Genomic DNA, 27,919 nt, shown 5'->3' with positions numbered 1-27,919 from the left:
ACCCAGTGGCTTAGGTGGATTTGAGCCTTTATTAAATAGGATGAGGAAAGACCTTCAAACTTCAAAATGCTCCCATTCTTGTCCTTCATAGTGTATGACCTCTGCCCCCCACCCTGGCCAACAGTAAGGCAAAGCCATTACAGAAAAGTCAGAACTCCAAGGAAGGCAAATAGGAATCACACGCGCAGCCTCCCAACACGGACACACGGGAGCAGAGGCTGGGCTCCGAAGTGGGGGTCACACCTGGGCGCCCCCTGGCCACCTTGACCTTTCGTCCTTAGCTCCTCAACCAGGAGTCTCCGGATGTTTTCACCCCTCCCCCCCCCTAAACATCCTAGGACAAGAACAGCTTGCTAAACATTAGAAACTGTTTCAAAAGCAGTCCCACCCAAAAGAAAGGTTCTGAAAAAATGAACTAAATGAAAACCCCCGGCTGCAGGTAGAGCGTAGAAATGTAGCGACTCAGAAGCCCGGGCCTGGGGATTTGGTTTTGCAAACCAACTATCACACTCCAGTTGTTTTCAGTTCAAGCGTTTCCTACACACTGTGACGACGCCCAGCCCCGGCGGCCACACCGCACCCAGCCTGCAGCTGCAGGCCGCATCGGGTCCTCCTGGCCCGCGGGGTCCGCACAGCGGCGCCAGGCAGAGTCGCTGAGGGGCACTGACCTGGCGCTGCCCCGGAGACACCGTGCGTGGGCTAGAGGCGGGCGGAGGGGGGGACCCCACGTGCGACGCCCAGGAGGCAGGAAGAGCCAGCGGATTTAAGGAGGGGCGAGGGGAGGCGGAGGGGGTGCCGGGGGTCAGCGGGGCCAGCGCGCGGGTCACCGGGAGTGGAGCCGACCTGGAGGGGCCAGGAGGGCACGAGAGCTGCGGCAGGGTCCTACGGGGCACGGTGGTACGGGTGGCGGGGGGGCTGCGGTGAACGCCCTCCACGTGGCGTCCGTGCGCCCCCGCCCCTTAAAGAGGCGGAAGGAATGCAGGCGCCAGGGTGCGCGCCGCCGCAGTTGTCACACTATTTGCATACGGCCCGCGGGTCTGAGCGCGGCGCCGAAGCGTAGTTGACTTGCGCCGAGTCAGTCCAATCGCAGCCTGTCTTGCTCGCGGAGGGCGGGGCCAGGAGGCTCGGCCAATGAAAGGCGACGTTGTTGATGGCTGCGGCGGCGCAATCCCAGGAGCGAGCGGAGCGAGCGAAGCCAGTGCCGCCGCCACTGCCGCAGGAGGCGTGAGTTGCGGACGCGAGTTCTTGGCCAGGTAACGGCGTGCTGGGGCGGCCGGCCGGGCCGGGGGCCGGGGGCCAGGCTGGGAGTGCGGGGAACAGGCCCCGGCCGCCATCTCGGGAAACCGTGGCGGCAGGGGCGGGGCCCGGAGTGCCCGGGGCGGCGGCGGCGGGCCTCGGGGGAGGCCGGGCCGGCGGCGGGGAGGCGGGTGGCGGCGGGTGTCCCTCCGCGCTCCGCCCGCCCTCGGCGCGGCCCTGAAGGTCAGGAGGCGCTTTGTTCCCGCGCGGCGTCGCGGGGAAGGTTAAGGCGGCGGGCCGGGCTCCTCCCGTGCCTCCCATGAGAGCCGTGGCCGGAGCGGGCTGGGCTCCCGTGTGAGCGCGGAGCCGCCGAAAGGCCTTTGTTTTCGGAACTAGACCTCTCCCTGGGGTGAGCGTGACCGCGAGCCTCGGCTGCTCGGTTCCTGAAGCCTGTCGGGTGGAGGTTTTGTGTGTGTGGCGAGGAGACGGAGACCTTGCGGGGTTCCCGGCCGCTGTCGGAGGCCGCGTAGTGAGAACGAGGGGGGCGACGTGGGCCCCACAGCGGACTAACGGACGCACCGGACACTTGGCGGACTCGATGTAGCAGGCAGGGTGGGCAGCAAGCCTGCTTTACTCCTCAGCATGCTCCGCCATCCAGAAGAGAGAAGCAAAACCTTCCCCCGAACAGAAGAGTTTTAATGAGCCGTACGCGTTACGGATGGGCAAGTTCCCTGCATTTCTCCGGTCAGAGGTGGTGGCAGACGTGGGCCCCTTTCTGCCCTCAGCCTCCCTTCCTGAAGGCTTTCTGTTCGTTCCGGGAAAGGACTGCCTCGTCCGCAGCCCTTGCCTATCAGAGCCCGAGTCCGGCGTGAAAACTTCACTCCCCTGGGGCCGTGTCAGGTGACCGCGTGAGTGAGTGCCTGTGCGCCTAAGCTGCTGCAGGAGCCGGCGGAGGCGGCCTTAGGGCGCGTTCGTCGGGGCCTTGGCTCACGTGCCCCTCCCTCTGCTTTACTTTCTCCAGCAGTTCCTGCTCCGTCTTCCTGCGTGTCCGATCTGGAAAGAGGCTTGTGAATGTTCTCTTGTGCAGGCGTGCGGGCTAAACTGTTGGACCTGCAAGTGAAGAAGTCTTTTCTTTACGTTACCGCCGTCCTGCGGTAATAACTGTGCGCTAAATGACTGCTGGCTGATGCCACACACCAGGGAGGCCTCCAGTCTCTGCACGCGTTAGTTCATTTCATGTAATGGACTAACTCGGAGATGGTGCTGTTTTCCCATTTGGCTCCTCAGGAAGCTTACGGCCCTGGGACGTTATTTAAGTGTGATGCCTTGGCCGGGGTGACAGCCTGGATTAAAATGCAGGCAGGTTTAACTTTGCCCAGCTTTACTGCTTTTGTAGAGGGAATGGAAGAAGTTTTAATGTAGAATTGTGTTTTTGTTGCTGCACTGAGCCTAATGAAGTCTAGTTTATGAGCAGTTGAGCTGGCTGAACATTTCCAGCTCGAAGTTCGCTGCTTCCACAGACTGCTGAGCGCATCTCGTAGTAAAATCTGGAAATTATTTCAGACTTCAATTAGCAGGTACTAGTGGAATAAATAATAAAGGTGGTGGAGGAATAGGGATGTGTTTCAGAAATTAGACCAGTGACTACAGAAGAGGAAGATGGTTTAAAAATTAGAGTTACCTCGTAGTGGTTCACTTATTAAGGTGGAATTGGCAGGAAAAAGAAACCCCAGAAAATGAATTTTTTCATTTTGTTTTACTTGTTTTGGGACAAGGAAACTTTTTTCTTTCATCTTTGGAACTAAATTATCCTATTTTTTCAGAGACTTGAAAGGGTCACTTGAAGATAAGACCTTTTTTGCTCCATAAAAATACGACCGCAAAACTGAATTTCTTAAAGAATTATAGTGACAAAAGGGACTCATAGATAAAACAGGTAAAGGAGTTGTAACCCTCCCAAGTTTACTTGGGGACATTTTCATTAGAATTTTAAGGCCTCTTCTCATGATACGATGAGAATAAGTCTCAAAATAATTATTTGTAATTCTATAAAACAATTATTTCACCACTATAGTGCTGTCTTAAATACTTATTATTGCGCATGCGTTTGCAGTCTCCTGCCACCCCTTTGCCCCCCCTCACTGCCCCCCCCCACGTTTGATCAGTGTTATGATTTAGAACAGGGGTGTCCAGACTTTTTTCAACGTTTTTCACCAAGGGCCGTATGCGGTAAAACACACAAACAGCCGGGCCACTCACTCGAGGTGAAGTACGTATTGCCTCACCTGGTTTATTTAAGTAAACTAAATATAATTTTGGAATTTGCTGCGGGCTAATTAAAAATGAATTTGCCGGCCGCAGTTTGGACACCTCTGATTTAGAATATCTGCAGTCATCTGTGCCTCTGTCATAAGATAACATCTCTAAACACTTGTGAACTTTGTTATTTTTCAGAACAAGTATAGAATAGTGATTGGAGAAGTTATTTGTGATAGCTGATTTTATCATTTTTGTTTTGATAACCTCAGTAAACTGAATTCTGAGAAGGATACATTTAAGATTGTTGTCCTCTAAAGATGTTCAGGCATTGTACTTTTGTGACTTCACCATTCACATTATCAGATTCTTCTGTGGTATTTTGAGTTTAGAGATTTTATCTGTCGTTCATAATTTTACAGAGATTAGTGCTTAGAGTTAGGCTGTGTTATTTCCACGAACTTGTCAAGGTTTTTAACAGCCACTTGGTGCTGAGAGCATACCAGTTCCTGTACCTGCAGTTCTCAAACCAGCTGGGGTGAGGATTGAAGTCATTGCCATTGTTCTTTTTAGCAGTTGGTAGTCTTTTAGCAGCAGGAGGTGACCTCAAATGTACATGTGTAAATGGCATAATAGAGCTCAGAATTACTTACTTCTAGTTATTTTTCTTCCTTTCTGTTGTCTGCAGTTTTCAAATGTTTTAAAACCGTTTTGATAAACTCATGCTGTACTTCCAAAGATTTTGCCAGAGAATCTAAATTTCTTTTTGTTTTGGAAGAAATAGTATCTGTGGGCAGGATGGTGATTGAAATTCCCAAAGTTCTAGGTGCCATGGGCTGTGTGAAATCCGCAAAGGCTGGTACAGCTGGAAGCTGATACTTCCCACTGGCGGTCGGTACTTGGATAATAAGGCAGCAGTGAGGAGCTTGGGCGTTTGTCCGGGGTTACTATTTGAGGAGTGCTTACTTTTTTGTTTTTTCAAATGTATTTAGGCATCCAATGTAAAAGGCTGACATTACTTCATTTGACTGTTCTGCCACCGGCATGATTTTAGAAGTAGGCAGTAGCTGATGGGGAATCATTGCAGGAAGTGGCTCCTCTGGCCTTAGCTTACTTTGCGTGGTATCTCCTAGTTTAGCAAATACTTGCCTCCCTAAATTACTCCAATGGTGAGATTTGCCCCTGAGCGCACAGTAACTGGCAAACCCTTATTAGTGGGAGGTGAAGAATGGGGTCTTTGACTTCATGAAACTCTTAAGAAATAATTGGTGGTGACGTAGATTTCTTTCATTTGGTGGCCATTGGCTTTCTACCCTGCCCTCTTCAGGTGACAACAGGGCTGCTTTACTTTGGTTGCCATTGAATTTTGAGTTTCATGAGTATTTAGTAACAGGAGAGACAGGTATTTTTGTAGTAAGAAACCTACAAAAGATCGCTTTGTGATCTTTTCCTTTTGATCTTGACCACTGTGTAGCCTTAAATTTCCTCTTACAAATGTGCTCTGTCAGCTGTTGTAACTCAATGTGCTTCCATTCTGGGTCTGCTTGACTTTTATTTATTAATAGTATACTTTATTATTATCCAAAAAAGCCTATTCAAAAACAAAATGAGATAATTTTTGTTTAATAGTTTTGTGGTAGAAAGATCAACTGTACACTTTAAATATTTATGTGCAGAGCTTAGAAGAATGCATTTGTTACAATTTAAAACATTACTTGTTTACCCCGTTATCACAAAGTAACTTTCCGGTACTTCGCATCTGTTTATGGGTTCATTCACGAGCACCTTCTGCCTGCTAGTTCTAGGGGATGTCGCCCGGAGGGACGCGACAGACCTCTCTCTATGTATTTCCGCAGTGGGAAACGGGACAGGTTAGATGGTGGTGGGTGTTTTTGAGAAGTAGAGAGAAGGCGTAGGGGTGTGGGGGTACGATTTTACATGGGGTGGAGAGAGGGAACCCTCAATGATAAGGTGACACGATCTTCAAGTACAGGGTCAAGAAGAACTTGTAAATGTTTGCCTTCCTCAGTCACATACTAATGAATTGCATAGAAAAGCGAACAGAGGAGGAAATAGACGCTGTAGCAATGAAGAAACACTGTGCCTTGAGTAAAAATAAAAATAGAGGCGTTTTGGTTAAGGAAAGGAAATAGTTTTTTACTTTCTTCCTGAAAGCTGAAGTCTTGGTCTCTAGCGAGTTTCTGAAAAGACTGTCCGGTGGCAGTTATCTCTTGTGAGCAGACTTGCGTGCCTGGTGTCTTCAGAAGCTGTTGGGGGAAGCTAAGGTGTGCGCAGGGTCCCTGAAGCCATGCCGTGTGCAGGTAACACTGGCACTCAGCTGCAGTGAGGGAGAGAGCGGAGCACAGAGTGCGTGGGCTCCATCCTGCCAGGTCCTGGGCTGGGCACAGGGATGGCTGTGTCGAGCAGGTGGACAGGCCCTGGCCCTCGTACAGCTTGTTCTTCAGTGGGAAGACACGCATCAGTCATACGTTCTTTTTTAACATGATAAGACGTAGTTTCAGACATACACAAAAGTAGTGATCCCTATAAGTAACACCTAGGTGCGTTACTTGCCTGTTCTAGTTCGTGTGTAAATGTGGTTTTTTAAATTTGTTTTGATAGATGCCAGAAAAGTTTATATACCTATATTAGATTATCAATCATTGCATATGATTCAAAATTACTTTGAACATAATTTCAAGACTATCTGAGTATAGGACCTGGACATCTTTTCTTAAATTGCTAAGACATTGCAGATTAATTAGCGAGCACATTTACCATGAGTTTGAAAACTTACATAAAGTTTTTGGTTGTTTACTTCAGATTTGTTTTCATTTACCTGCTGGTATATTGGATCCAACACAATTATTTTCTGATAGTAAGGAATGTAGTGATAGACTGGGTAAAGAATCTGTTGATGGGGCAATATAAGTGACATGACTATCCCAGGGCGTCACATATTGGCCAGGTTTTGTGGGTTGGAGACATTTGGATGTCCTGACTCTGTCCCTTCTGAGGTCCTGGAGGATGTGGACCGATAGGGACCCAGGGCCGATAGGGTGGGATCTCCGTCCTTCAGGCTTTTCTGTGAACCAACTGATTGTGCTACAGGGTTTATTTAACTAGCACCCTAACCTAATAAGATTTCTAGATTATAATGAAATTTTAAAATCTTACAGGCACTGATTTACATGTAAGTTAACTTTAATCCTTCAGTTATCTCATGGGAAGACAATGAGGACCTTTGACTCGACTAAGGAATGATAAATGTATAAAAATTGTAGTTTCGTGAAGGGCAGCTATATTTCTCAGCTTACACCTTTCTCAAAAGTGGCCTGATTTGAAATATTACTCTAGCTATAGACTAAATGTTTTCCGTTTAAAATTAGGAATTTGAAGTTATGTTGGATAATTTGCTATAAAAATTTTTTTAAATTTCTCCATAAAAAGTTTTATTAGTTGGGGTAAAAATAATTTAATCCGTAAACAGGATTGTGAAGTATCATATAAATGAAAGCAAAACATTCATTTGTGTAATCATGCAAATCTGCATGCCAGTGACATTTAGAATTGTAGGCTCAAAGGTTTTGACCCTGGGAGGGAACCTGCCCTACCTACTGTGTTCTTTTGAAATTTTAGAATATTCTTCTGCCTGGTATCCCTTTCATATTTTAACTCAATTGCCTTTTAGAAGTAGGAGAACCTGCTGATGGTTTCATAAAATTGATTAAACTCAGCGTGTCAGTATTTAAAACAAATGGATGGTTATATTTCTCCAACCTCAAATTTGGTAGTTCCTTGTAACTTTCTATTTTAGCTTTAGTAGGGATTGCTGAACAAAAATAAACTATGTTGGTGAAACTTGACTAATTGAACTCCATCTTGTATATAATATGTCATCAGTCTCCATTATTTTTCCTTAAAGGGAACAATGTTTAACTTGATTTGTGGGTTTCGTATCAAGCCGTAGAAACAATGATCTAGAAGTGTATTGCAGTTAAAGTGTAAAGAGACTGGAATGGGTCTCATCCTAGGTGCTCGGCGCCTGCAGTTCTGTCTTTACGAGGCCTCTCAGGGAGGTACTTTCTAGGTTATGGATGTTGGAACTAAGATCACAGAGCTAGGAAATGATAAGATAGAATTCAACTCCAGGTCAAAAGCAGGGTATTTATTGTGTGTCTGCTTTGTTCTAGACGTTGAGTTCTGGGCTTGTTGTATTCCCATTGCTTAAACTCATTAGTTTGTTTTTCTATCCTTGATTGGGCGGGTTTTTTGGGGTTTTTTTTTTTTTTGGAGAATTTTGTGTTGGGTTTAATTTAACTGCTTTGTCCTCGTGGTGCCAAAAATAGGATTAAGTAGCACATGCCTTCACATACATGGAAATTCAGTGGATCGAATCGATGGGATTTATTAAGTTGCAGTGATGTCGTTACATGGGAAGGCTAACCTTTGCTCTGTGTCTTGCAATAGAGTGTTTATTTGCTCAACAGAGATTTTGTTGTGCCAGACGCTGTTTCAGGCCCTGGGACTACATATTGAACAGGATAGAAGGAGTGTTTTCACACTGTTTCTAAACAGTGAATTCGTTGGAAACGCTGCGGAACTGCAGGATCCTGACTCTGACGGACTGTTGAGCTGAGCAGGTGGAAGTGGCAGCAGGAAGTGAAGTGGGTGGTGCTGGTAGGGAAAGGTCGGAGGGTCTGGACTGGACATGTGAGAGGATTTAATCCAAAACGGAACGAAGGGTAGAAGTGGAGAATCTCACAGATGCGCCCTCAGAAACCTGACACATAAAGACAGACTGACGTCTTGTAAGGGCTTGATTTGCGGAAGATCAGAACTTAATCTCTCCCCGTCTACGAGCCAGTGACCCTGCCGCGTGGCCCCTGCTTGGGTTTCCCCTTCTGCACTCTGCCCATAGAAGCAGCCCGTCCCAAACCTCCAGCGGACTCTCCAGTAGCTCGCTGCGGTCTGGGTGTCCCGAATTCCAGTTCCTCTGCAGTTCCCAAATAAACTCGATTTCTGGGAACTCGAGCTCGCCTCAGTTTACCTCCTTTCTTTTAGGTTGGCATTACATGGTGTCAGAAGTGGGATCCGAAAGCAGCAACCACCAAGGAACAACGACCCTCGGGATTGAGTGAGGTGCCCCTCCGATCTCGAGCTCCCCAACTTCATTCCGGATCTGGATAGGGACAGGTTGTCCTTCTGGTGAGTACAGTTGACCCCTGACCGAGACGGGTTTGACCAGCACCATTTAAACCTGTGCTATTCAAGGGTCAACCGTATTTTCTATCCGCAGTTGGGAGTCCATGGATGCAGAGGGCTGGCTTAGGTTATACGTGGATTTTCGACTGTGTGGGTGGTTGGCGCCCCTAAATGCTGCGTCGTTCAAGGGCAGCTGTACCTTTTGTTCTGGATTCGGTAATGGGACCCCAGTCCCCTCAGTGTTGTAAGGGTGGCCCCACCTCAGAAACCCCAGCCAGTTCGTTAAAAAAACCACTGTCCTTCCTCGTGCACGTTGGTTACTAAATGGACCGATCTCCTTCAGCATCATTTAGAACTAAGAAGAATGCAAGATTAAACCATCCAAATGGGATATTTATTTTAATTGGTAACTGGAAGCTTCTAAACAGGTTCAGGATTCTAAAATTGCCTCCTCATGAAGCACTGTTTCCAAATGGACTGAAGCAAATAATACAAGTAAAGGTGGTCAAACAAACCTGCAGAGGCCTCTTGGTGCTGGCTGAGGCCCCCTCCCACCCCCACGGCTCCACCCCTCCAGTGCCCTCTTGGCCGCCTGCTACCCGCCCTCTATCTGAACTTCCTTTCTTTCCTGTCTCTGAAGCCACCAGCCAGGCTCATTGAAAGTGTCACTTTCAAAATTAGACCTTGTGACGATCCTGCTAAACCACCCCAGGAGCCGAGCTCAGGGCTGTACTGAGGGACTTTCCCAAGGTAACAGGCTCCCGTAGCTTCGCTGAGAAAGTCACACGTGTGACTCACCGAGCAGCCTGGCCTCCGATCTGTCAGTCAGTCCACACGCTTACTGGAGAAGATCACGCCCTGCGCTGGATTAGAACTGTGGTTGGGAAAACCGCACCACTTCTAGGGTTTCAACTAAACCCTCCACCAGCCTTTTATATGATCACGCTCGTGGCACAGCCAAAAGGCTGCATGACGCCACCGTAGACCCACGCCCGTGGTCTGGGGTATGGTTCAGGCCCCAAAGCCCGCTGACTGTCCTGACTGGGAGCAGACTCCAGGCTGGTTTTGTTGGTGTTCGTTTGTTTCTAAGGAAATTCCAGGCTTCCATAGTGGATGTTGAATTCACCCAGGTGGCTTTCGATGTGTAAATGGCTTAAACAAGGACTTACCCAGTTAGTCAGAAGAACCTGTACAAAATAAGAGATGCTTTCCACCCTGACCTTGTCAGCCCAGCCGATCAGTTGGCTCCTACCCCAGAAGATGACACCAAAAAGAGACAACCAAGATTTTGACTCTCCAACTCCAGTACATGGAGGCACCACAGTAAATCCATCCTGTCGTATCATCACTGCAAAAAATCTGGAAGCCGGAAGAAACCCCCTTGCTGATACCCCTTATGCTCTCCGTAGACCGAACTGTCCTGTTGCGGAAGGCTACGGCTCCCCCTAGCGAGGACCTGAGGGAATAACCAGGGAGGAACCCCAGCTGGCCTCTGAAAGAAAGCAGAATTGGAAACCTGAAGGCTGTTGGTAGCCCAAAGAAAGGGGGCTCTGCTTTGGACCCAGTAATGAGCCAGTCCTGCCAGTAAATCTAAAATTTCCTTTATTGACACCTGAACACAAATGAAACTATTGATCCACTAAGAAAACAATAACATTTATGAATCGGTATTGGTGGGAAACATCAGCAAGGCCACAGAAAGTGCTTACTTTGCTCGTTCCAAACTGTCTGAAATCCAACCCAGGAAAGCCTGTTTGCACCACCACCACCCCCCCAAGACATTTTAATTTACCCAGCGGGCCATTAGGGTCTGGCAGGTGGCTTTCTCTGGTGGGGTAATGAAAACTGCCGCAGTACCTCCTGGGACTGGTCAGAAAGCCGGCGGATGGCGGGACTTCCTTCAGCCAGCCTGCTCGCTGGGAAATCCCCGGGGCTCCCTCAGAACGTCACCCGCAGCAGCCATCGTCACCCACTGCTCCCCATGCTTCACGATTGAAGATGCTCTCCTAACCGTTCCGCCACTAGCGCCAAGTCTCCTGTGTTGTGTGCAAATGTCTGTTTTTAATCATAAGAAAGAGAGTCTGGGCAAAAGGGCCCGCTCACACCCTGTATTTAGAAAACACCCGTTCTTTCTTTCTATGTGGAAGAAATGTATTCTCCGCACTCCCCCTCGCGTGGAAAGGACGTGGAGTCGTCGCCATCCCCCCTGATGCCGAGGTCAGGAAAGACCTTGCCACCACGTACGCACCCTGTCAGGGCCCTTTCTCCTGCCAACTTAAAAGAGCTGGGGTGGGTCCAACCTTGGGTGGACACCCACAGACACCACATGGCAGGTGGGAAGGGATTTGCACGTGCCTTCACCGGAGCCTTTTCCTGTGGGGGGAGCAGCGGAACCAGAAGCGGCAGTTCGGATTCTCCGTAGTCGTGGCCCCCACCTTCAGTGCTGCTGGTAGGGCTTCTGAATATCAGCCTCAGACAGACAGCCTCGTGGGAGAAGTCTTAGCAAACGCCCTCCCTGCCCAGCAACAAGGAGCTTGTGCCCTGCTGGGGGAAGGAGGCCGTTTTTATGTTAACAGATTGGGGAAATCACACAAGAACTACAAGTAATGACAGATATTAGGAAACTGTTAATTGAAGTAGGCCAAGCCCCCAGGACCTGGGACATTTTCAAACTTCTAAACATAGGCAGCTGGAGGCTGGTTGAAAAGTATCAACAGCTGTAATTGGACTTCTGGCCCTGGGTGTCATCCTCATTAAATGCGTCCTGTCCGTGTCAGTAGGCACGCATCTTCCTCCCAGGTGCATGTGCAGAATCAAGTTCCTTTCCTTTCCAAGGCTTACCCTGAAGCTCAGCTGACCATGTCGGAGGAACATGACATAGATTCCCCATTTCTCGTCCTTTTGTTGTTCAAATGAGGCCACGTGTTGGCCTGCCGTTTCGCTACGTGGGGCAGGACATCTGAGGATGGTCCACAGGTCTGAGGGACGCATATGACTAAGCAAGATTCCCATTACAGGAAGGTTGATCAGCGATGCTCTCTGCAAAAGGCCTTGAACAGAAGGGGAATGCGGGAAGATTTAATCTAAAACGAAACGAAGGGTACGAAGTGGAGAATCTCACGCATGCACCTTCTGAAAGTTGTGAGACTGACATCTTGTAAGGGCTTGATTTGCAGAAGATCAGAACTTAATCTCTCCCGTCTACGAGCGAGTGACCCTGCCGCGTGGCCCCTGATGGGGTTCCCCTTCTGCACTCTGCCCATAGAAGCAGCCCGTCCCAAACCTTTCCTGGACTCTCCAGTAGCTCGCTGCGGTCTGGGTGTCCTGACTTGCACTTCCTCTGCAGTTCCCAAATAAACTCGATTTCTGGGAACTCGAGTTCGCCTCCGATTACCTCCTGTTAGGTTGACAGAAACCCAAGTCCACATCTTACTAGCCATTGGCCTTGGCTGTGGTGTTTCACCCTTCCCTGCCCTCTTGATACATGGGGGTGCCCCCTCCCTGGTAGTTTATGTGGTATAAAATGTAGGGAGGTGCCTGTCACACAGGTCCCTTGCTAGTTAGTGGTGTTGGCATTAGGGTGTGGCTTGGTTGTTACTGATTGGGCCCTGAAATCTGGCGTCTGTCCTTTAACCTGGCAGTGACAGCAGTGGCCTCAGGAGAGAGCAAGTTCGTTCCAGTCCGTGGAAGTGACTGTGGGTGTATTTGTTAGACCGTGGACAGCTGTGACTACGTGTGTGGCCGGGCTGTCATTGGGGTCAGTGTGGAACCAGCTTGGCAGGAGGTGGAAGATCCTTTTGGACCCTTTGCCCCAGCCATCCTATTGCAGTCCCACTCTTCACAAGTAAAGAATAACTCGGGGAGGGCAGGCCGTACAAACTAAGAGACTCATAGAGATGTTATCAAAGATATAGGGGAAAACCTTCAGTGTCCGACAGCTGGTGAACAGTAAGTGCATTAGCGCCAAGAATGTTGCCAGCAGATGTTACTTTCAGACCTGCCTGTCTTGCAGGTCACGTTTATAACGTGGCAGAGCAGAATAAAAGCTCAGGGATGCTAGGGCTGCAGCTGTGTGCATGTCAGAAACTGCACGGGAGCATGGGCAAGGCAGACAGCTGGAAGTGTAGGAACCCCGATTTCTCTGTGCAGGGACTTCGGACTCCGCCAGTGGTGATGGGGCCTCTTGCAGGGTTTTAAAACCCTTCACTAAGCTGCTCGTGGGTGACCAATTGGTACAGTGGTGCGCGCGTGGCCAGCCATTGGAGTATTAAATACGTTTTTCTGTTGTTCTGTTCTACGCTAAAGCATTGTGACTGAGGGAGTTAGACTTTGCTCAAATACCTACTTGCGAAGCACCGCCTAAGATTAAGGAACGTCATCACCACACTTCTATTTTTCATTTAAGCACTCTGCTTTTAGGTAGGGTGAAGGAGCAAACGTTTCAGAACCCGCCTTTAATATTTATAGGTATACGTCTCCTAATCTGGAGACAGACTTTTAAATTTTAACCTGTGTCTTGTAAAAGTGGGTTTGTACGGAGTGCCGCGTGTTCCATGTCTTGATTCTAGTGCTGTCTTCAGTGGAAGTAAGCGCACACTGTGAACTGCACACCAGTGAGGCTTTGCATCGCTCTCACGTCATTGGCCTCGCGTCAGTCTGTGCTCGTGTTCCTATTGCTAGAACTTACTATGCCGATAAGGCAAGTTACAAATGACTATTTTGAAGTCTGGTCATTTTCGTAGCAACAAGTAAAATTTTTATGAGCCAAATGTGCACACACTGAAATACAGATCTTAAGTGTATATTTTGATTTTGACAAGTGTGTAGGTCCAGGTGACCAACACCCCATTCAAATGAGGACATTTCCACCCCTGCCCCCAAAAGTTCCCTCCTAGGAAAACCTCATCCCTGTAGACCGTGGGTGTCTAAACTGCGGCCTGCGGGCCAACGGCGGCCCCCAATCCATTTTTAATTGGCCCGCAGCAAATTCCAAAAATATATTTCGTTTACTTAAATAAACCAGGTGAGGCAGTACGTACTTCCCCTCGAGTGCGTGGCCCGCTATTTGTGTATTTTACCGCATCTGGCCCCTGGTGAGACACGTTGAAAACAGTTTGGACGCCCCTGGTATAGACAATGCTGGTAAGAGTACATCTGACAGTTTTTGTTTGGGAGTGTTTAGTAATGTTAATTGTTGCAACTTTTCTTTAATTTGTAGGAGATAAAAACATTCAGATGGCAGATAACAGGTAAGCCAAATCGACGTCGTTTCTTAGAGTTTGAATTGTAGTTGAGCAAGCGCCAAGCCACGGGAGTCGGCATCGTGAGCAGCTCCCTCCAGCGCATGGCTTTCTTTTTGCCCTGCGTACGTGTATTTGAGCCCATAAAGAAATTGCTTCCAGTGTGAAATGTGTCTCACACGTTGATATTTAAAACCATTTGTGGGAAGGGATGAGTTTGCTCTTCTGGCTTTAACACTCCCAGGTGAGGTCATGTGACTGACTGACACGGGCCTAACATTCTGTAGCCTTCTGTGGTCATATGAAAGATTCTATTTTGTGGGTCATCTTGAGGTCACGTTGGGTTGTGTGTGGTATTTTCTGTGGTTTATTTTTGGTGAGGGACTTGTGTCCAGACATGTTTGAAAACTGGTAGGCCTATTTTTGTGGGTTTAGTTATTTTTAGAGGCTTTATGTGGCTTACAGAGCCGCTGGTACTGTGTCCTCACAGCTGGGGACCGTGGCTTCTCTTGGATCCATCGAGCAATTGTCCAAACCTTGGCATGCTTGTCGGTGGCTTAGTGGGGCTGGTTTGAGAGCAGATTTTTTTGAGGAAAGTTAAGAAGCTTTGGCCAGGATTGGAAATCAGAAGTTGTGGGGGGAGGGAGCGGGGGGACGTTAAGTGGTAGAGTTTGTTTTTAACAAAACAGTATCTTGTATAGAACACATGTGTGTCCACAGTTCTCTTCCACCCAAATCTGAAGTCATTGTTAAGACACTTAATTTGTTAAATAAGAAAAATGCGCTTGTGCTGTGTATCTTTGGAACTTTCTTTACAATAATACTTTCTTACACATGTTGTTCTAGTTTTTCAGATGGAGTTCCTTCAGATTCCTTGGAAGCTGCTAAAAATGTATCTCCCACAGGTCAGTTCAGTGCGCATGGAAAAGGTAACAGTTGGAGAGTTGGCAGCAGTGTGGGAGTCTCTTGAACCGTTTGTTATAGAAATACAAGTAAAAGGTTATGCAAATATCTCAGGAAAAGTTAGAGTAATTAAAATGAAAATCAGTACTTTGTTTTAAAACTTTTTATTCTCGGAAATTCAGGCTGCAGAAGTAAAGTGAATACAGTACAATGTCGTCTTTGTACCCGCCAGCGCTCAGCGTCACCAGTGATTAACTAATAGCCGGTCTTTTCTCATCTGTGCCTTACTTCTCTTCCCAGTTGTTCCAAAGCAGATCCCAGCTAGTCATGTTTGTCCATAAATTTGTAGATGTGTTTTTTTCCTCTCCATTTTCAAGTCTATCTATACTTCCCCCCCCCCCTGAACTTTTGAAAGCAAGTTGTGGATATACTGGCTAAAACCCCTAAAACAATTCAGTGTAAATTTCCTAAAAACTGGAATGAATTCTCATAACCACAGCGCCATTACCACAACCAGACATTGACTGTTAATACCTTACCATTAGCTAACGCACGGTCGTGCCACCCCACAGCCAGATCCGGACCAGCCATGGCTCGTGTGTTGCACTTAGTTCTGCCCCCTCTGTTGTAGGGCCGTCCCCGCACCCTCTCACCCTTCCCTGCAGTGGCACACCGGTGTGCCCAACTGTAAAATGGCCACGCGGGGTTGGTCTAGTGGTGTCCTCGTTAGATCAGGGTTCCCATTTTGGCGTGGCTGCCAGGTGACCACCAGGTGACCTGTTGCTCTGGGAAGTGCAATAGGCCCGTGGCAGGGGTGCTGACATCGCTGACCTGGTGAAGACGGTGCCTGCCCGGCGTCTCCCTCACACAGAGCCTGCTTCTCAGTAGTCTGTCGGGTCCCCCGTGGATAGCCTGTCCTCCGTGAGACTCCTGTAGGTTTTCAGCAGCCATGGATGATCCTTGCGGAGTCAGTAACGACACTGGTGTTTTCTAATCCTGCTGGTCCCACACAGCACTGCCGTTAAAGAACCCCGCCCCTTAGTGTCACTACAGACACGTGGTTCAGTCGTTCCTTCAGTGTTTCATCGATTGCCATCTTCATCCTTTCTGGTGTACAAATTGTCCCACTTGGCCAGTGGGGGTCCCTTCAAGCTGGCTTCTGTGCCCTTGCTGTGTCCCCCTCAGTTTTGAGTACTTTTTTTTTTTTTTGAGTAGCTTTATGGCACAAGTGATGTCTCATGTTTCCTTGAACTGTCTTAGCCCCAGACGTGGACTCTGTTATTTATCCAAGGGGCCCTGTGTTTTTAGTGGGGAGAGAGAGTTAAAAACTGCAGCGTCGATGCCAGGTGTCCCTGTTTCCAGGCCCCTCAGTGTCCAGAGCGAGAGGACATGTTCTTCGTGCAGTTACATACATTCAACAGTGCTTGTTAGTGGTTTGTAGTGAAAACTGAGTGCCTGCTCGGTGTACTGTGCTCGCCCACGTCACGTTCTTACGAAACGGTGGGGAGAACTCCCAGGTGTGGACCACCTTTTAAGTCAGGCAAGGGTGCTAAGCTTGGCTTTCTGTCCAGTCAGTAAGGGCTGTTCAGTGGACACTGGCGCTGCTGTGAGCTGGGTGGTGGGCCACTGCGCGGTCACGTGCTCACTGCCTCCTGCTGCCTTGTTTGCTCATTGGGAAGTGATGCCAGCGAGGGAGACGTGAAGGCAAGTGACTTGGGAGGGGGACAGTCAGGACACGCCTGTGGGGGGGGGTTTGGGCCAGAGGACATTGTAGGTGAAGGAGGAGCCAAAGGACAGCTGGAAGCCTGGCCGCCAGGGGACTGGTGACAGTCAGGCCTTCCCTGGCTGCGCGCTGGGGCTCCCGGGGGCGCTCATCTCCGAGGAGCCGTCAGCTCCTCCCTGTCCTCAGCGTCTGGGCCCCACCGCGGCGCTGGGGAGAGAAGGCGAGGTGACAGCACATAAGCCGCTTGAACTTAGGAAGTGACCGTGTCCTGAGTGGGAGGTGGGGGCTTGAACAGCCGAGGTGAGAACTGGAAATCGCTAAGTGTGCCCTTCGAGAGAGTTTCTCACCCACCCAGGTGATGAACACAGAGTTTCAATTGCCTTTAAAATCCATTTTAAGTAATTTCGAAGCAGATGTTTTTAAGAAGCCACTCGATATATTTAGGAATTAAGTAGATAAGCCAGGCTAAGCAGACACGTGTTGGTGGTTCCAGACGTTGGGCTCCTCTGTGCTGGCGGCATATTCTACATTGTTTGTCCCTGTTTTCAATTCCTCACAGAAAAGCTCACAGATCAGGCGATGCAGAACCCGCAGGTACTGGCAGCCTTGCAGGAGCGGCTTGACAGCGTCTCCCACACTCCTTCCAGCTACATTGAGACGTGAGTATGGCGTGCGTGAGACTTCGTACCGCGGGGGGAAACCAGGAAGAAGTGGCTTCCCTGTTCCTTAGAGTAGGAATAAGTGCTCCTCCATTCAGCGCTTCTCAGGCTGCTGAGAGCCGGCACCGGGTCTCAGGGGGAGGAGTGCGTGGGTTCAGAGTCTGGAGAGGGACAGTGTGGGAAACGCAGCCTGTGGCGTTAGCTGGTGCGTGAGAACTGAGTGCCCTCCTGTGGCCGTTGCAGAGGACCTTACAGGTCCCGTGAGTCAGGTGGGACGGAGAGGATGTGCCAGGCAGAGGGCAGCGTGGCTTTCCCTCCTGGTGGCTCCTAGTTGGCTGAGAGAGCCACTCCTCCCTGACCTCCCTGCATGCGCCTGCGACACCAAAACCTGTGCGTTTTCAGAGGAGGTCTGTGTCCGGGTGTTTTGCGTGGCGAGAACAGTAAGGACACCCACCCTGGTGGGGCTCCTGGGACAGCTCTTCTCGGGCACGAGCTGCTGCCGGCTTCCGCCTGTCCGCTCAGGCCTCAGGCTCAGAACGCCCCACCCTCTACATGGTCCCCCCACGAAGCACTTGTGTGTTCCGAGGCTGCTCTCACGGGCAGGAGACTCTTGGGGTGTGCTTCTCCCATGTGGAGGGTTCTCTGGGAGGTGACCGCACGGGAAGGTTTCGTGGGATGTTTGCAGACTCACCCGGTGGAGGGTAGTGATGCCGGTGGCAGCAGAGGTGAAGGTGAGCCATGGTTTCTAATTTTCTGGCCTCGGAAACAGGGTGATGGGTGGCAGTCCGAGTGGGAATGAGCTTTTGTGGGCACAGGGTTAGTTCATGTGGGCGCACTGCACGTGGGGACAGCAGTGTGTAGTGACTACCTGACTGGAGGCCGGCGGGGAGGACATCGGTCCGGTCTGCTTAGAGTCCTTTGTTATTTTCACTCCCTTAGGAAGATTTGAAAGGTAAAAAAGATAATTTCAGATTGAGTAATTAATGCAGAAAAGCAGTGCAGACGCTAAGTATGTCTCCCTTTGTGTGGTTCTTGCTCTGCTGTGTCTGCTTTCTCCTCCTGGCAGATAGTCCTAGGCAGGTAACTGCATTGGGGGTCTTGGGTGAAGGAAGGGCCTTCATCCTGAGGGGCCCTGGGGTTGAAGGGACCCAGGACGGGTCTTCTGATTCGAGGCTGTCCCCATGTCCCCAGCACTTTCTGAACAGTCCTGTGTGTGGGAGCTGACAGGTACCCTGCTGTGCATTGTTGGACGGTCACTAAAATGCTGCGACGAGGGCCAGGTTGAGGAGGAGCCCTCCAGGGCAGGACCCGGGCCCACCCGGGGCCTGCGCAGGCCTGTGACAAGGCCCAGCAGTCGGCTGCTTTCTGTGCTGTGACCAAGGGCTTCAGGGCAAACATCACTGTGACGGGCTGGAATGTTGTTTTTCTTCTGATTTAGAAAAGTAATACATACAAACTAAAATATTAGCATATTGAAAAGTATCAGAAGGCAGAGAAGCTCCTAGTTCTCTGACTATAGAAGGAAATAAACCCCCATCTGTTAGCGGACCCCCTCGGCGTGTGGGTGCGAGCACTTCCGCGACACGCTCCTGGCACATGGTTGTGGACAGGCCGGCCTACGCCCTGTTCAACGTGTCGCTGCCTCCAGGTCTCTGCTTTCACAAGGGATGCAGGAGTGGAATTTCAGCACACAAATATTTGGTTGTTTCCTTACGATAGATTCTTAGAAGTAGAATTACTGGATCTAAAGAACATTTTCAAGGTTCTTGTCGCCCCTAAGAAAGCTGGGTGTCAGTGCTGCCTTGCCCTCTCTCAGCCTCATCAAACCGGGGAGGTGAGGTTCTTTTAATTGCTAATTTGTAAGGAAGACGCAGGAGTTCTTCTCATTTATGTTCTTTTGGATATTTTGTGAGATTGGATGTTTTCTTCCATGTTTGATTATTTGTATTTACCTTTGTGAATTACCTTTTCGGCTTCCTCCCCTCCCCTTTTTCTCTCTATTGGGGTGTTTGTCCTTTTCTTAATGATTTTTAGCTGTTTTTCATAGTAAGGATGTTGATTGTATGTTAGCCTAAATTTGTTTTAATAAAATCAGGAAGATGTCCCCTTGATTTTGTAGGCATGTGGCAATTTTATTTCTGCTCCGTCTCTTAGTTTACCTAAAGCAGTGAAGAGAAGAATCAATGCCCTGAAACAGCTCCAGGTGAAGTGTGCTCACATAGAAGCCAAGTTCTACGAAGAGGTCCACGACCTGGAGCGGAAGTACGCGGCGCTGTACCAGCCTCTGTTTGACAAGGTGGGCTCTGCTCGTCAGTGTCGCCAGCACGTCCAGGTGTGCCAGTGCGTCACTGACAGCTGTTCTTCAGGCCCTAACACTTAGACTCTCAGGACCAGTTACGGGAGCGTCCAGTTGGCAGTCTTTTCGTAACATTCTTTACACACTCGTTAGCTTAACTCTTGACTTTCCGAATAAGTCTCCTAACTCCAAGGTCTTGTTCTCACTTAGAGAAGAGAGTTTGTCACTGGTGACGTGGAACCGACAGATGCGGAGTCGGAGTGGCACAGTGAGAACGAAGAGGACGATAAATTGGCTGTAAGTTGTTGTTGTTTTTAATGAGTGGACTTGGGTTCTGTTTTAGCACTGTTGGGAAGAAGGAACCTCCTTTAAGGGTCTAGGGTCTCTAGCAGGTGCTGTTCCGCCCTTAGATGGGGTGTTCAGACCTCTTTCTGAGTGAACAGTGAGCAGCCGGCAGGCCTGGCGTCTGAGCTGGCGCTGTCAGTTCCCATGATCCCGACGGTCTCCCTCCCGCTCAGTCACCTGCGGCGACTCCGCACAGGGTGTAGTGGGGGGGGGTCGTTTAGGGGAGATGGAAGCATCTGCAGGTCTTCCTCAGGCGAGCGCGAAGCCCTGCGGGGAGAGGCCACCTGTGTCAGCGGTCCCTGGAAGTGGGGGTTGTGGTGCAGAGGGCGCGTTGGAAACGCCATCCTGCGGGGGGCGGGGGTGCCATGGGGCAGCAGCCACAGCAAAGCCGCCTGAGGGCGTCCCGCACTTTGGATCGGTACGTTACGCGTCCTGCTGCTGCCCGTCACCTGCTCACAGCCTTTTTCTGGTGACGGGGTCCTATTCCAGTGCCATGGAGTAGCCCGACATGCCACAGGTTAACTGTTGGCCTGATTTTGTTTAGAAAAGTAGCTTCCACCCTGTAATACTAACTTTTAGGGATTTTTTTTGTTTTTTAAGCACATGTGAGTTTTGGTTCATGTTTTTGATCTTTTATAAATAATGCAGAAGCTGGCTTAGCTGAAGCTGTGTCTGTGGATCAATATAGTAGTGAGTGAGTGAGTGCCTTATTGCTCGAGAAAATCTGCCTCTGTTCATTCCAAAGCCCCTCAGAAGGGTCCCCGGGGACGTAGCATCACACGTTCCCTGGCTCCGGGCGATGCTGTGTTTAACGTCCCTCCCTCCCCGGGGCCTGATGTTTCTCCGTTGCTGCGTAGCTTTCTGGTCACCACCCTGATACACGGTGCCTCTGTCTGACATTTAGAAACATCTCCTTAGCGTCGGACGTACGGGAACAGGGCAGTTTCTTGTTGCTGAAGACACTGGAGCTGCGTGCGCTGGTGGGTGACTGGACCACCTCTTTAGCCTTTGCCCCAATGAGAAATCCTGTCGTGGAATTAGGTCTGGATGGAATGCCTCGCGGGCTTTGTCCTTCAGAAACGTTTGAAATTGGGGCGTGCGCTGTGGTCTTGGGGATGCAGATTCAAAGACCAGGGGTTTGACAGTTTTTGTGGTATTCTGTTCTGTTCTGCATTAAATCACTGGATGAGTTGTTAATTTGTTACGTTGTGATAAGTTGTTTTGCATGTTTAATTTTACAGGGAGACATGAAAAATAAAGTAGTCATAGCAGAAAATGAAGCAGCAACGGCAGAAGAGCCAAACCCCAAAGGAATCCCGGAGTTCTGGTTCACCATCTTCAGAAATGTGGACATGCTGAGTGAGCTGGTCCAGGTAAGCGCCTCTGCACCCCGAGGGGTTCGAGTCTGAAAACCGTTTCTGAGCTGCTCAACTGGGGATTAGCTGCTTTTCCTTGTGGGTGGAAAGGCACTTTCTGTGACCCGCCACTCAGGTGAGTGGTCCTGTCCTCACCGGGAGGGTTCATTTCTGTGGCACGTCTAGTGGAAAGGCCTGGAACACTGAGCCAGAACTCCAAGGCGGTTTCCTCCTTTGAAAGGTCAGCTGCCTCAGCCCAGTAAGCCCGTGAGCAGCTTCCAGAGCTGTCTCCATCTTCCTGTGTCGTGAACAGGCGGGAAGGTGTGAGGAGAGCGTGTGAGAAGGTGTGAGAAGTCTGAGCCCACTCTCAGACTTCCCCGTTGGTTGGGCCTGATGTGCAGCCTTGCTAGTTGTATAAATAAATGTATCACATGTTTCTGATAAAGTCCGTTTAAAAAGAAACTGGGGGGCGGCTGGTTAGCCCAGTTTGTCAGAGCACAGTGCTCTTCACAAGGTTGCAGGTTCGATCCCCACATGGGCCACTGTGAGCTATGTCCCCCACAACTAGATTGAAACAACTACTTGACTTGGAGCCAATGGGTCCTGGAAAAACACACTTAAAAATAAGTAAAAGGTTAAAAAAAAAAGTTGGAATAGCCAGTGTTTCTGTTTTTGTCTTGGTCTGTCAGGCTTTCCATAATGAAATGGTGAATAAATTAAAAGGGAATAAATTTGACTTTCTCTGAACTGAGTTATGGTACAAGTTTCCAGAATACAGAAATAAGTCCTGCCCAAGTCTCACTGACAGACTTTTTGGCGGGTTTTCATGGCTCGAAAGTCCACAGTGATGGTCCTGGGCCCTGTTCCAGAGGGTTGTTGGCACTTCTGCCCTGGGCACAGGGCGTGTGGGTGCACACAGCTTTGCTGCCTCTGCTCCCTGCCCTGGTAAATGCTTCTCTGTCGGCGGAACATAAGGAAAAGGGGAAGGATTGCATCTCTTCCCTTCCTTCCGAACTGGCAGCACTGGAATACGAGGTGAAGGACAGCCTGTTCTCCTGGCCGAACCTCCTTTTCACATGAAAATTCAGGCAGGGTTTAAAATAGCGAGGTCACATGCCACGTTTTCTCCGAGACTGGAGGAATCACCTGGGCAACTTCTAAAGCTGCATCACCACGTCAGTGCCTCCCCGCCCCCTCGTCATTGAGAGTTTGAGGTGTTTGCAGCTTGTGCGGGATTCTGATGGCCCCCGAGGGTTGGAAGTCCCCGGGCCGGCGGAGCAGTTGGGCAGACCCAGAGGTTAGGTTAGGTTTTCTGACACTTCCGTGGGGACACCCTTCCCCAGGCCCTGCAGGTTCTGGTGCAGCGAATGTGGGGGGCCTGCTGTGCTCCCAGGCCAGGCCCATGCTGCTGGCCAGGACACGGCGTGTGTGGTGGCAGGCTTGTCGTGATGCGCTCAGTACGTGGCTGGCCTGGGCAGCCTGGCTCGTGGGGCTGTGCGGCCAGCTACTCGGTAATCCTTGTGGGGCTGGTGGTGCAGTCAGCTGCGCTCCAGTGAGGTGTCTGTCGTTCTCCCAGCACCTCTATTACTGGCTGTGCCTCAGTTCTTAAGCCATAAGGGTCTTGCTGCTTTTTGTCGCAAAGCTGTAAAAACCCAGGTTGGCATTTCTAGAGTAGGCATGGAGTGGTGGAACATCCACAGTTTGTCCTATTTGTGACCTGATAGCGGTAATAGTCGTAGGTCCCCTGGTCAGACGGCACATCCCAAAGACATGCTTGACACTGGGCCCTTCGGTTCTGTGTGAGGACGGCGGCTTCAGATCTCGGTTCTGGGGTGGGGCCCTCCCCGGTGTGGAGAGCCCGCTGAGGTCGGGCACTGGGCCGACGTGCGGGGGCTGCTGGGCACGTTAAGAACGTGGTGGTTATTGCGTGAATTTGGGGGGTACCAGTGGGCACTGCTGGTTTGACGGGGTCAGTTTGCAGACCCCAGTGCCCTGTACATGGCAGACGTCCCAGTGAGAACGTTCATCGGCGATGGAGGATGGCAGGTGTGGTGCCAGGTCAGTGCCACGCAGTCTGAGGGCCACGTGTGCTGGCGTTGAAGCTGTGACATCTCAGCCTGATGTGGCCTCCTTAGAAACCGTTTGGTTACTCTGTCTAGAGACTTGTGTGCCTTAGTGGTTGCTGGTTTTGTTTTCTGTAATGTCAGAAGAATTTGAAATTGGGAAGTTGCTAGTTATCAGACTCAATTCTTAGATCTTAGTGGGACCTCAAGAAATCCTTAAGTTCAATCCCCAGACTTCAGGGTAAAGAAGCGACTGCTTTACAGATGAAGCACCTCTCGTTCGCATGTGGTCACTGGATTTCAACTCTTGTCGTTCTGCTTCCGGTTTTTCCTCACTTGGACTTTCTCGAATGATGCATTGGCAAACTTCTGAGCTTGAATAGCGGTCACTAGTAAAAGCGTGTAGCCAGTTAGAAGCTCCTACGTAATGCCTGCACGTTAGCTCTCAGACACACCTCGGGAATGTTCTTGACTCGGAGTGACGGGGCCGGGGTGGGGGTGGAGGGGCTTTGGCTATTTCTTGCCGCGTGCCATGGGGGGCGGGACTGACCCCGCGATCACCGGCTGATTCAGGTGCTGCATGTCATCAGTCTCTCAGAGGAGCTCCGCACCAGCATCTTCGTGACGGCATTTCTGATCCCCGTTTACAGTGGCAGCTGGTGCTGGTGTGAGAGCAGTCAGGGCTCTTGCCCCTGGCGTGGGAGGTGCTGTCTTCGTGCCAGGCATTGGTTACCAGTGCTCCGTGCCCAAGAAGGATGGCACCTCACTGGCTTGCTGGGAGTCGTTACTTGACGAGAACAGAATTTCAACCGGACTCATTATCCAGCACCTAGGAGTGTATGCGGCAGCCATGTGGCTTTGAAATGCGACGTGAGGATGTGTTGTTTTTCCAAAGCTCACTAGAAATTTCTTTTTTCTCTTTGTTTAGGAATATGATGAGCCAATCTTGAAACACCTGCAGGACATCAAAGTCATATTTTCAGAACCTGGGCAGCCTATGGTGAGTACTGATTGTTCGAACTCCTGGTTGGCGTCGGAGGGGGTCAGGCCACGGAGGGTAAAGGGCTTGGAGCCAGGGCAAGGAATCCAAGCCGGCCACTCCTGTGCTGTGCGACTTGAGCGAGACAGTCCCTAGGCAGCAGGGGTCTGTGACAGGGTCCTTCTGGGCCACGAGCTGCGTGGTGGCAGGTGCAGGAGCCAGACACGGGATTGGCTCCTGGTTCCACATGGTGTCAGAGCTAGCTTGTTTCTTGTCACGTGGGTGACGTCATCCTTGTTCTCAGGGTCACCCAGGTTTATAAGGGTCGGGTGTATGTAAAACAGGTTTAGAAGGACGGTAAGTGTGTACTCCAGTATGAGCAGCAACTGAACAGGAAATCCAAGGCCCTGGTGGAGGGAACTAGTAGGTTCCTGTTCTAGAACGTAAGTGCAGAGGGATAAGACTGCAAACGCCTCCCTGATCTTCGGTCTGTTACAAAACCATCTTTCCAGAATACTTGCTATCGTGTGTCGTCGTGCTAGTGGGGCGGGTCTGCCAGTTTATAAGGAGTGGGACCTCGGCTGCCCTCCCTCCCTTTTCTCTGAAGACGACGTGGGATGGTGCATGCCATCCTCCCTGAGCTGGGTCCTCACAGGAGCACTGTTCGTGACCTGTTTACCTGGCTGTGGCTAACGGGTTCCATTCCAGTGCCACAGCAATTCCAAGAACACATGATTGGCCGACTGGTGGTGGCTGTCAGTTTCAGGTCTTGGAGACAAAATGCCTGGGGGCTGTGGGTTTGGGATCTTCCTCCCTCCCCACCGCAGAGCACCTGTCCCAGGTGGAGGATGAGGAATGGCATTTTTCTCTTCCTCGTCCTGCAAGGGATGCTTGCAAGAGGCCCAAGCAGTGGGGTACGCCTCTGTCCTTTCCACTTTTCCTGTCCGCTTCTCTCTTGGAGGTGACATTCAGCTATCCCTCTGCAGGCGGGGGTGCGGGCATGAGCGGGAGTGAGGCCTGCTCACAGGCTATGGGGCCGCTCTGGTAGTGGAGGGAACCCCTTCTTTCCTACAGCACCCCGGTTACCCTAGCGCCTTCCTCTCATCCTCGCGTGCGCAGGCTCTGCCGTAGCGCCCCCTGGAAGCTTATAAAAGTGGCTGGTATTTGTAGGTTTTAGGTGGTGCTTACCTGACTTTCTGTTTTTAGTCTTTTATATTAGAGTTCCACTTTGAACCCAATGAGTACTTTACTAACACGGTCCTGACAAAAACGTACAAGATGAAGTCTGAGCCGGATAAGGCCGACCCCTTCTCCTTTGAAGGTCCTGAAATAGTTGACTGTGACGGGTAAGGAAATGCCATTTCAACTTCTTTTTCTGAAACAAAACCAGGAGATGATTTTACAAGTGTACAAGTAAGATAGAAATTAGGAATAAACCAAAACATCTTTAATCTGCTTAAAAGCCCAGTAGACAAAGATTTAAATTAAATAGTCTTTCTTTTGGGGGGGGGGATATGATGGCTGCTGGGAAATATATCACGTGGTTACGTGTGCCCAGGTTGGGACAGTGGCCCGGTTTCCTCCTTTGTGTGAGGGGACTGGGTTCTCTAGTCACTGTCAGTGACGCCGTGGTCATTGTGGTCAGCAAAGAGGTGCCGATGGGCCAACAAGTCAGTGTGGGCAGGCAGTCTGGGCGGGGCTTGCTTTGGGAATGGGGGCGTTTGATCCTCCTTTAGCTCATGGTTGAGCTCTTTGGCCCTTTCAGTCTATAAGGTCACCAAGGAGTCAATGTGGTTGGAGTTCATTCCTCTTGGTTAGTTTGAAACCATTTGGGAAATTGTTTTATCCTTGAATTGAAAGAGTTATTTTTACTTACTGGAACCAATTACTTGTCCTTCTAAATCTCCCCATGTGAGTAACTCAGAACTTTATTAAGTACAAGTCCTGCTAGACTTGCACGTCTGGAGCAATTTAGAGAGAGCCACTTCCCAGGGCCAGCCATCGTGTGAGAAGTAGGCCTGGCTTTCGAGGCGTGTTCTAGAGCAGGTGCTGTCCGCTGTTGCCTGTGGGTCCAAGGTGATTGAGTTAAAAGGCGGTCCATGCTTGCCCCCCCACCCCCCCCAGGACCACTCAGCACACCTGCAACCGCTGTGTTTTGCATTGCTCATCAGTATCTGCGGTGCTCACTTGTTTCCTTTCTACAACTTGTCCCACTCACTCAGTTAATTGCCTTGAGAATTCGGGTATGTGAGTGGGTGACTTCACGTGTGCTCTTGGGTCTGCACAGGGCAGCTGGTGACAGGCTCTTGAGGCTCCTTTGCCCAGCTTTGGTGGGGGTTGGTCACAGGAAACACGTTGCAGAATCCATGCAGTCTCAGGGCAATGACACCATTGCAGTTCCTGGAGCCTAAAGCTCGAGACCGTGCCCCTCCCAGGGTGGTGGCAGTCCGGCCATTTCTCTTTCACTGACCTTCAATTCAGGTGAACTTCGGGGGCATGTGTAGTGCTTGCTTGCGGGTAGATCTTAAGAAATTTTCCAGGTTAAGCGTGGAGCTGTGGTTTGCTTACTGTGCAGGTTTGTAATTGGTATTTCTCCTGGGGTGTGTGTCCGGGATCTCCCTCTTGTCCCTGTATAGATGCACTATTGACTGGAAGAAAGGGAAAAACGTTACGGTCAAAACGATCAAGAAAAAGCAGAAACATAAGGGTCGAGGCACTGTCAGAACAATTACCAAACAGGTGCCCAATGATTCGTTTTTCAACTTCTTCAATCCGCTGAAAGGTGAGTGGGTTGGGTTGTGAATACTGCTTTTGTAAGTGTCCCCCTGCTTTCTGAAAGTCTGTCACACCGCTTCACCTTTACCAGTGAAGTACAGTGGCACCTCGGTTTTGGAACGTCTCCGTTGATGAACATTTCGGTTTACGAACGCCGGAAATTTTATGGATCTACGGTATCATCAGGTAGTAAAAATTCATGCTAAAGTTGCAGTTCTCGGGGTTGATTTTAAAGGTCTGGAATGGATTAATCCATTTTGCGTTACTTTCTATTGGAAACCGTGCCTCAGTTTTCAAACATTTCAGAACTCTGAACAGTCTTCCAGAACGGATTACATTCGAAAACCGAGGGACCACTGTACATAGTTTTCACTGACCGAAAGCAACCCAAACTATGTTTTCATTTTTACGGGAAAAAGGTGAAAAGTGAAAATAGCGTCCAGCATTTGTTCTGCACGAGCCGTGACAGGGGGAGCAGCCCCCCCCAAGCTCCTTCCTGGAACCGCTGCACATCTCAGCACCCACCCCACCGCTCTGACTGACTGCAGGCGTCTGGGCTTGAGCTCAGTTTATTCTGTGCGTCACTTAGCAAGAGGTGCCCGCAGGTTTCAGAAAAGCCTAAGGGAGCTCGTCAGGGTGTTCCCTACGCCCCCGCGGAAGGCTGGATGTCATTAAGCGTTTCAGGCATAGTGAGCGGAATAAAGACTATGAGTGAGTGTGTGTGTGTGTGTGTGTGTGTGTGTGTGTGAGAGAGAGAGAGAGAGAGAGAGAGAGAGAGAGAGAGCGAGAGAGACACTTCTTGCGGCCACCATTCATACTTTACACGCACAGGGAAGAGTCTTGAAAGTTCCCAAAGTCCCTGTAGGTCCTGCTAGTAGCACAGC

General features: G+C 50.0%; 1 protein-coding gene and 1 non-coding gene across 6 annotated transcripts in view; both read left to right on the top strand.

Moving 5' to 3' along the window:
* The first annotated feature begins 1,100 nt into the window (after window positions 1–1,100).
* Window positions 1,101–27,919, top strand: part of NAP1L4 (nucleosome assembly protein 1 like 4) — a 38,066-nt gene continuing 11,247 nt past the window's right edge. For 2 of the 5 annotated variants that reach the window (XM_033119969.1, XM_033119973.1), the window contains exons 1-11: window positions 1,101–1,253; window positions 8,557–8,700; window positions 13,916–13,946; window positions 14,784–14,842; window positions 17,123–17,222; window positions 19,377–19,518; window positions 19,729–19,815; window positions 21,105–21,236; window positions 24,210–24,281; window positions 25,467–25,606; window positions 26,897–27,042. In XM_033119969.1, coding sequence (XP_032975860.1) covers window positions 13,933–13,946; window positions 14,784–14,842; window positions 17,123–17,222; window positions 19,377–19,518; window positions 19,729–19,815; window positions 21,105–21,236; window positions 24,210–24,281; window positions 25,467–25,606; window positions 26,897–27,042 — 892 coding nt within the window. In that variant the 5' untranslated portion in view covers window positions 1,101–1,253; window positions 8,557–8,700; window positions 13,916–13,932. Of the gene's footprint in view, window positions 1,254–1,423; window positions 1,646–1,701; window positions 1,981–8,556; window positions 8,701–13,915; window positions 13,947–14,783; window positions 14,843–17,122; window positions 17,223–19,376; window positions 19,519–19,728; window positions 19,816–21,104; window positions 21,237–24,209; window positions 24,282–25,466; window positions 25,607–26,896; window positions 27,043–27,919 lie in introns of those variants that run through there. The other 3 variants (XM_033119971.1, XM_033119970.1, XM_033119972.1) reach the window with 3 other exon arrangements.
* On the top strand, window positions 24,916–25,041 carry LOC117031373 (small nucleolar RNA SNORA54). Its single transcript, XR_004424520.1, has one exon. It is a non-coding gene; the product is annotated as a small nucleolar RNA SNORA54 (small nucleolar RNA).

Source organism: Rhinolophus ferrumequinum, chromosome 11 (genome assembly GCF_004115265.2).
Source record: "Rhinolophus ferrumequinum isolate MPI-CBG mRhiFer1 chromosome 11, mRhiFer1_v1.p, whole genome shotgun sequence".
Lineage (NCBI taxonomy): Eukaryota > Metazoa > Chordata > Mammalia > Chiroptera > Rhinolophidae > Rhinolophus > Rhinolophus ferrumequinum.
This window is presented reverse-complemented; position numbering and strand designations above follow the sequence as displayed.